The following is a 9570-nucleotide window of genomic DNA, read 5'->3' as shown; positions in this document are numbered from 1 at the left end:
GTGTGATCATGGAATATGTTGGAGAAAGAAGAACCACCAAGACAATTTTTCTCATAAAATAATGCATCAAAACGAATACAAAATAAAGGCACATTACTTGCAAAACTAGTTGACACAGCTCTCATAGTTTAATTGCATGGTGACAGTTAAAACAGATTTCATCCACTTAAAAAGAGCACCTGTTTAAGATAGAAAAAAAAAAGTGTACTCCATTAGCAAAGAGCATTCATGATATTCCTACCACCTAACAGGATCCTCACAATACAATGTACAATACAATACAATGTAGCTGGGTACCTAATGATATGGACACGACAGTACCACAATGGCATCCAGAGCCGTCAAATACTGTATACGTATATATTCAGATAGTCTAAATTTTCGTGAATCAGTACTCCCCAACAATTTGGTGAGTTGTTAAAGGGATCATGTAGTTTTAATTGAGACCTAACGTCAGGTTCATAACATTTTTTGGTAAGATAATGAGAAACCTCCTTATGAAATATGAAAGAGCATGTAATTCCAAGAAGGATTCAACATTATTTGATGAAAATTGGTCTTGAAATAGCTGAGATATCTGAAAACGCAAACCTAATAAAATTGACAGACCACAACTTCTATTGGGATCTCTTTGTTTTACTTTGTTTTTGGGTATCTCAGTCATTTCAAACCGATTTTCGTCAAATCAACATTTGATTCCCCTCAGAATTGTATGCTCTTTTAACATTTCATAGAGTGGTTTCTAAATATCTTGCAAAACGTTACATTCCACGCTGAATCCTCACCTCAACCAGGACTGTACTGCCCCTTTAAATAAATTTGCGATATGGAGAGCAGTAATGAACACAGAAATGCATGACAGTACGTTACATTCATGTCAGGACCGGAGTTAATATTTTCGCATGATTTTGAATTCAGAAGTGGCATCCGACTCGCTATATTCGCGAAAATAAAAACATCGCGAAATATCTGGCGTATACAGTACGCCATTGAGGAGTGAGTCCAAATCAATCACTTTTACAGCCAGCAAGAGAGTCTGGAAGAACATTAGGCTTGCAAGGTAACTCACAGGTGATGAAGAAAGCTCTAATGATGCTAAAATGGTCATGACATCAGACGAGGTAGCCCTCCTCACTCCCCACCTGACTAGGTGCGGCCGACCCTCCCTTGACCAAAGGCACAAAGTTGCCCAGGCTGCTGGGCACGGGGCTGGGGGACGTCGGGGTGTGGATGGCACCTCCGTGGCCCAGGAACTGGGTCTTCTGCTGGCGGCGCAGCATGTCGGCGTACTCCCGCTCCTGCTCGTCATCAATCTGGGAATCGGACAGTGCAGAGCTTGGAGGGTGGACTGGAATCAGAGGAAAGAGGAGATCCAAAACTTTACTCCTCGGAAACTTGGTCCTGGAATAATGTTACTATAGTTGGTACATGTACACTGTAGCTCATTAGTATAGATGTAAGTGAATTTTGCATATTGTCCTCTTATTCTAACCCTAATCAGGCTGGGCTTTTTTGGCTATGCTACAACGTATATCGGGGGGGGGGGGGGGGCAGATTCCGCCCCCCCCCCTTCAGATCTTGCCTATGGAACACGTGATCGCTCCGAAAATCGGCACAAGCGACGCCCGCGACGTATACTATCAAAATGTATGGTTGCTTTCTCCGAAAAATTTTTCTTATATTTTATATATTAATTAATTATTGTAATTTATGCATAAAATCAGTTTTGAGCTCTAAATCATTTATTAATGCTCTAATTAAGCTAATTTCTTTTTTAAAATGTTTCTTGTATTCATTCTCCTGAGACATAGGATAAAAAAAAATCTGTATCGAAATTAATTTCTTATGTATTTGATTGTTTTTTGAATTTCTTCTGTATTTCTTTGTTTTTCGACCTTTTGTTTTTGTTTGTTTTTTGACCTTTTGTTTTTGTTTGTTTTTTGGCCAAAATTTGTCACAGACATTTTTCGAAGCTTTATTATGCTAAAATAAATTAATTTCGTCCATTCTAAGTCAAGATATGAATTTTTATGTGAATTAATTGAAAAAACACAATTTGCATTGGATTTGTACACAAAATCACGTTTTGGAGCAATTTTGGGGTTGACAAATTTTTTTCGAACGGGCGTCGCGTCAAAACGGTACGCGCCGGCCGACAATTTTGGTCTCAAAAGTTGCGCGATACTTGAAAGAAAAAATTCATGAAACATCGCGACGGGAACTTATCGCGCTGCAAAGATATTGCGTGAAACGTCGAGGGGGGGGGGGGGCGGATTCCCCCCCCCCCCCCCAGCCTGATTAGGGTTAAAGGGACTGTACAGTAATGGTTGAGGTGAGGATTCAGCATGTAACATTTTGCGAGATATTTAGAAACCACTTTATGAAATTTTTTAATGCACACAATTCTAAGGGGAATCAAAAGTTTATTTCATGAAAATCACTTTTGAAATGACTGAGATATCAAAAAAAAACCAAGGTAAAACAAAAAGATCGTAATAAAAGTCGTGGCCTGTCAATTTTATTACGATTGCTTTTTTGGATATCTCAGCCATTTCAAGGCAAATTTTCATCAAACAAACATTGAATCCTTCTTGAAATTACATGCTCTTTCATATTCCATAAGAGGTTTCCTATCATCTCACCAAAAAAATGTTATAAACCTGAATCCTCACCTCAACCAGTACTGTACAGTCACTTTAAACTCTGCAAACAGATGACAAAAATAGGAAGAAAATTCCACATAGCTCACCATACGAATCCCAGCTAGCAGCATACGAGGGCGGTCTGTAGCCCGAGTTGTAGTAGCCTGGTCCACCCCGGGGGAAGTCCATGGGGGGAGAGATGGGGCGCTGGTCATCGTAGTGGTCATATTCCTCAGACGGCCCTATGCTGTAGTCGTTGTAGCGGTGGGGGTGGCCGAAACCGCCCGAGCCGTAGGAGTAACCATCCTCGTGCTCGGACAGGTCGCGGCGGGAGACGTTGTCCGTGTTCGTCTCACTACCAACTGCACTGTCATGGTCAACTCTACAGAGTGATGGTTGCAAATAAATGTTGGAAATGGCATGAATACTGCATCATGTGATAAAAGCACCTGTACATCCTGCACAACTTGAATCTTTCATCAAATGAACCTTCATCAACTGAACTACTTTACATGCCACATTTATGCTTTTTTTCTTTTCTTTTTTTTTTGAATCTGGACTTCCTGACAATTATGTGAGTGGTTGAATTTGCCATCATGAAGTACAGTTTTATCAAGCGCCTTGTTCACACGCCATGTACTGTGTACCAGGATATGAATAATAATTCATTCAAGGTCACTTGCTTTCGTTGAAATTAAATCAAAGAAGTATTGGCACACCTGTACTCACATTATTGCAATGAAATCAGCATTTTTCTTTTTCAATAGTCGTGTCCCAAGCATTTTCAAGCTAATATCTTCCCTTCCTGTGGTGTAAAAATGCCAGAATTTTTCTGAATATGCTATCATTCAATCAAAAAACTTGAGTTAGCACACTTCAGGTGAAGTATCATTTATGGGCATGGCCATGTCTCAAAACATGTGTCCATGTTTTGTTTAGGTTTGTTTTTCCCCCGCCAGATGTCCAAAGTCAGGCTGCGCCTAATACATGAGTGTTTACCGCAGTGCACAATTATGATTATCTCACTTACTCTGGTTTGACGAGTTCTATGACATCTGTCTTCTTCTTGGGTTGGGTTGTCTTGCCTGGACAAAGACAAAGGCAAAAAAAAAGAAGGGTAATGATAATAGATAAACATAGAATAATTGTTAAACGTAAATGAAGAGAAAGATATTACAAACCAATATGCCTAAAATGAAATTCTGTACACTGATATCACAAGAGGTGAACAAAACCACCACACTAAAGAATGATTGGTATTAAACATAAATGAAAAAAAAGAAAGATATTACACACTGCATGACTCAAATGAAATTTTGTAAACTGATATCACATGAGGTGAAAAAAAGCACCACAACTCACTGTGCAAGCTCAAAACTGCTTCTCTGTAGCAATCTCCATTTTTTTTTTTTTTTTTTTTTTTTTTGTCCTTGCTGTTGCATGTTTCAAAAAGTTATCAGGTACAGTATGTTCAGTTACAAGTAGGATTCTATAATACACCATACAACTCAGGACCACAGAACGAATGTTGGGATATGTCCAATGCATATACGATATGAGTGCAATTCATGCATTTATTGATGGATATCAAAAACTGCCAATTCACATATGACTGCTAGCATGAAATCCTCCTATATTTGCAGATTTATGGGTCAAGGAAAAGGGATGGTGAGGTGATTTGGCTGAAAACATAAAGATATTTTGTCTAAAAATTGAAAATCTGATATCCTAACTTCCTCTTGTCCGATAGTAATAATCTAACAATGCTTTATAGAAATTCAAAACTTGATTGCTTTATCAAGAATTCTGACTGACAGCAATGTTAATATCCTTCATGTTTGGTTGCATGTAGATTTCAAAGCTGAACTTCTTCAGCACCATGCTTGGGCATCTTACTATTTCTATCAATTTGGAAAGTGAGGCACCTCGAGGAAAGTTGCACTTTAGAGCGGGAAGCAAATCTCAAGCAGGCGCTGCTTGAACTCCCAACTTTATTGACCCTATTTGCTAAAAGATATAAAAAAAAGAATCCTTCAAAATTCATAAAACTCCCGGATCACTATCAGAACTTCATCATCTGTTCCTCGTGTCATTAGCAACTTTTCCTGTTCAGTTTCATCTAAATCCATTCACAACTTTTGAGTAATTTTGCAAACAGACAAACAAACTAACAAACTGTGACAAGAACATGACCTCCTTGGCAGAGGTGAATATATCACAATAATAAGGTTCTTCCAGAGGGTGGGGCTGGTAGAGAGGTGTAAATATCGAAACAGCGAGGGTCTTCCAGAGGGCGAGGCCGGTAGAGAAGTCCTCACCTGTCGACTTCTTCCTCCGTGGTTTGATGAGGCAGCAGCAGAGGAAGACGTTGATGCAGATGCAGCCCAAGATACAGAGGAAGGAGAAGAGGAGCACCATGTAGAGGGGGATGTTCCCCACCAGCTGGTCTGAGGTGGAGGAATAGATGGGGAGGGGGGGGGGGGATGTGGAGGATCTTTATCTACTTCTTGATGTCATCATCATCACTACTGGCAGCAGCAGCATTACAAAATGTGATCCTCGTCATATTAAACTCAAGCATTATCATATGTTGTTATCATCTATTTCTCTTTCTTTTTGTGTTACATGTACAGTACAGTGTATCCCTTTGTTATATTCACTTGTTTGTTTCATGTTTGTATTGCTTGATATGTATCCTATGTTATCTTTATTCTTAACCTGGTCGAATCAATAATAATGATAATAATAAACAATGATAATAATCATATGCATCAATAATTATTACAATCATGATTAAACAGCTACCATGACTAGCTCATCATCAAATCCACCATAACTACAGCGGTGTACCATGTGGCAGATTTACTTCTGATGTCATCATCATTATCATCATCATCAGTACTGGTTGGCACAAGCATCAGAAACATCACAAAATGTTATCCTCATTGTAGTAATTCTATTGAGCATTATCACAGGCTTTGTGTATCACACTCATGATGGTAGGACTGCAACCACTATGACTAGCATTCACAATGCAAAACATTAAAGGTATACTTACGTTTTGGTATCGGGACTGGAGGCTCTGTTGGCTTAACTGTACAGGACAGAACAGAGTGAACATTAGTTTTAAAATGCATCACTGTTTGTGACTTACAAAGCAAATGGGGATATATACTATGCCTTCTCAAACTTCAACCAGTTTATAACTACAAACCTGCAGATGTATTTGTATCTCAGTAACATTCTACAAAATAAGTGAAGTAAATGACGTAATTCTCCCTGATAAATCAACCGTTTATTCATCTGCAGTGATCTTTTATTTTTCAAAATCAGTGTACAATTGTTTGAATATATAACACTGCTAGCATGTCCAGAATATATGCTTCTTGATTTGGAAGACTTAACATGATCTATTTATGTAAATCCTTCTGTCTGTGGCTCACCATGGCACCAGATACTCTCTACTGATACAGAAATATAATATTGATACAGCATGGTGTTGGCACAAGCCAGATCACATGATCACAGTCCCAAAGATCCTCTTGTTAACCCTAAAAGACCAAATTTGCAACGTCCGCGCATACTTTTGCGAAGCCACGCCCATTTTTGTAACGGAATGTCGCCCCAAAACGGGCACAATTTTGTGATTTTGTGTACATTTCCTATGGAAAACAGTGTTCTGTCATGAAAGTCATAAAATCTAATTATTTTTACAATCAATCACTTTCATTGATTAATTTTGTGCTAATTATGGTAGAAAAAAGGTCAGTGATAATGTCCAATGAAAAAACAAAGAAAAAACAAAAGTTGAAAAACAAGGAAATACATAAGAAATTCTGAAAACCCTTTAGGGTTAAACCACAGTGCACAAACTACCCCAAACACAGTCCCAGACTATGGAAACTGAAGCGATCTACAGTTTGATGCATGCAAAGGGTCTCAGTGCTAATCTAAAATCACAGACCACATTGAAAATGGGAATAAAGGGCATATCATTCGCAATGCTCTGCTCCTGTTATATCACAATACCAAAAACAAAAAACAAAACAAAACAAACAAACAAAAGAAACTCATGTGGCATAGTGGATGAGACTCTTGATTTTCGATCGCAGGTTAAAGGTCAAACTATCTTGACCAGAGCTTACACTGTACTTCCTTTGGCAAGATGTTTTCTATCCATCATGTCCCTCTTGACCCAGGTGTATATAAATGGGTTCCTGGCAAAGCTTGAGTAATGATAAAAGCAGAGCCCTTCTGGCCAACACTAACAAGGCTACCCTGGATAAAGATTCTATTATCGGTTCCATGATAATTGCTACCAAGAAATTTCTGCATGCTCTAAAGTCAATCATAAATTCTACCCACAAACATAACCCTGACCCTAATCCTAATCCTCATATCAAATGAAACCTAGAACCCTATAACAACCCTTACCCTAACCCTCAGTCCTTGGAAAAAAAAATAAGACTGGAGCAAATTTTGCAGGAGCACAATTCGTGTCATCCTAAATTATTATCCAGTTCTTGTCATCTTACCGGCAGTTTTTGCCGTGACGATGCCGAGGTAGTAGGGACCATCGCCCTGAGCATTGCGCCCTCGGACGGTGAAGTCGTACTCCGTGTTGGGGTTCAGATTCGTGACGGTGAAGGTGGTGGCGAGGGGCGGCTCCACGTTGACAAACTGGTACTGCTTGCCCCCCTTCTGGTTGAATCGCACCTGGAAGGTCTGGGGAAGCCCCCCATCAAATCCTGGAGACGCAATAGACAGAGGGAGAGGGTTTAAAAGTTATATGATGCAATATTTGGTACCCTAGGGTACCAAATGAAAATTTGCCATTTTGTTGATTTTTTTTTTTTTTTTCAGCACTGTACCCTGGGTTACCAAAAAAATGTGTAAGAATAATTTTTAGTATCATTACGCACAAACATGTTTTCTTCTTTGTGATTTTGCAACAATTTATGCATGCATAACTGTAAAAAAAAATAATGAATTCTTGAATATTTACTCAGTGAAATTTGTATTTTCATTGTGATTAAATTATGGAATAATCTCCCTTTGTTTGTAAGGCAAGCAGCTACAATTAATGAGTTTAAGGTCAGGTTAAAAAGTCATCTTTTGATTGAGCAATACATTCTATGTTTGAATTATGTGTGTTGTGATTATTACTTTGTAATGCGCAGTAGAGTATATCATTATAGTAGCTGCGCAATATAAATGTCCTTTATTTTTATTACTATTATTATTACACCAGTTGACATGGAAGTAAAATCGTCATTGGGATCGTTATCGCGGTGCCGATTTATGCCGGCGCTGATGATGAGAAAAGAGTTGCACGACTACTTTGCACAACTGTATGATAATGGACACAAGATGGCTCTATTCAGTGCCGCACCCTGGATTACGATGGTACCGCCGAGTACAGCGTGCTGAATCATACGTCCCTTTTGCAAATTTTACACAATTTTTCAAATTTTGCCAGGAGCCAAGATTCGTGAAAGAAAAACGTTTTCTCCACAATGCTTTGAATGCCAGTGGCGATTCACAAAAAAAAAAAAAAAAAAAAAAAAATCATGCCACAAATATTTCTGGTTTTACGTTTCAAAAGATTTCAAAATCTCTCTGCATGTGTTTGATTCTACTCTGGTTTGGTGTTGCCTCTAGGGATGGACCTCCCATTTTTCACGGAATATTTTCCCATCCAGTTATCAATGTGAGTTTGGAGGCAGAGTGCAAGACTCAAACAAGGGCAGAGCCAACAAACCTGCTGTCCAGTTGAGAGTGACGGAGTCATATACTTGGGCGACCACTCGTAGATTTGACGGGGCTTCAGGTGGACCTGGAATCAAAGTAAAAGTTGAAAACAAAAAGAACTATTAAGCAGGACAAGGAAACAGAGAAGGGCTATGTTAATCCCTGCAATGAACCTTAGCTAGCTAAAAAAGAAAACAGCAACACAATTCTTCAATGAACTTCAGCTCACAGTTTGTTTGTTTCAGTATACATTGTTGTGTTATTATGTTGCGTCATCATGTGTATTCATAAGTTACAATTATATTTGTTGGAAATGATATAAAGGACACAAATTTAAATGAAATTGTATGAATATCCTCACTCAAACATTTATTGATACATTTCTGTATTTGTTAAACGTTTTCCAAGCCAACCCTGACGTCTGGGGAAATTTTTTCACCTACATGTAGCTCATCATACACACTGTATCACATAGTGTCCTGTGTTTGATACCCCAATGGACAGGGACCTTCTGAAAGTTTGTTTGCTTTGTGAACAACATCACTATATTCACTCATCTAAAGTCTTTATGTTTCAATGGGTTCCATGACATTTGCTCCTGCGACTATTGTTCCCATGAAATATCTGCAAACCAAGCCAAACATAAATTCTACCCCAAAACAAAATCGTAACACTAATCCTAATCCTCACATCAAACTAAACCTCAAAACCCTATCACAGCCCGAACCCTTAAGTCCCTGGAGAACACGAAACTGGAGCAACTGTCGCAGGAGAAAACGTGTCACCGTTTCATTGGTGTGCAGTCAAATTACAAGAAAACAAGACAGGAGAGAATCTTACTCGTCTTCTCCAGCTGTATCTGGAAACGCGCCTCCCCGAGGTCATTGAAGGCCCGGCAGACGTACGTGCCGTAGTCTTCCTGCTCGTCAACCTTGCTGATGATCAGGCGGCTTTCGTAGCGGTTGGCGTAGGTCAGGTCCTGCCTGATGTCCAGGGTGTAATGGTCACTGGTCAAATTGACCTCCTGCGACCCCTTGAGCCATTCAAACCGGACCAAGGGGGAACCCTCCGCCCGGCAGCGCAGCAGGGCCGTCTGGCCGGTGCTCTTGGCTACCTTGCTGGGCATCGAGTGGTCCACTTCTGGGGGGTCTGAGTTGGGGCAGAAGGGAGGCAGACA

The 9570-nt window shown here is 39.5% G+C and overlaps 1 protein-coding gene across 1 annotated transcript in view; it reads right to left on the bottom strand.

The window, feature by feature from the left end:
• Positions 1-888: 888 nt before the first annotated feature.
• The window catches only part of LOC139745073 (nephrin-like), a 31241-nt gene continuing 22559 nt past the window's right edge, over positions 889-9570 (bottom strand). Inside the window, exons 14-21 of the mRNA XM_071655530.1 lie at positions 9234-9542; positions 8404-8478; positions 7178-7390; positions 5701-5736; positions 4961-5089; positions 3673-3727; positions 2750-3024; positions 889-1348 (exon numbers count right to left, since the gene is read on the bottom strand). Coding sequence (XP_071511631.1) covers positions 1113-1348; positions 2750-3024; positions 3673-3727; positions 4961-5089; positions 5701-5736; positions 7178-7390; positions 8404-8478; positions 9234-9542 — 1328 coding nt within the window. The 3' untranslated portion in view covers positions 889-1112. The remainder of the gene's footprint in view (positions 1349-2749; positions 3025-3672; positions 3728-4960; positions 5090-5700; positions 5737-7177; positions 7391-8403; positions 8479-9233; positions 9543-9570) is intronic.

This window comes from Diadema antillarum, unplaced genomic scaffold, assembly GCF_040938485.1.
Source record: "Diadema antillarum isolate AM-2024a unplaced genomic scaffold, OU_Dant_1.0 scf00000004, whole genome shotgun sequence".
Classification (NCBI taxonomy): Eukaryota; Metazoa; Echinodermata; class Echinoidea; order Diadematoida; family Diadematidae; genus Diadema; species Diadema antillarum.
Note: the sequence above shows the minus strand (reverse complement) of the source record. Positions and strands in the feature narration are given on the sequence as shown.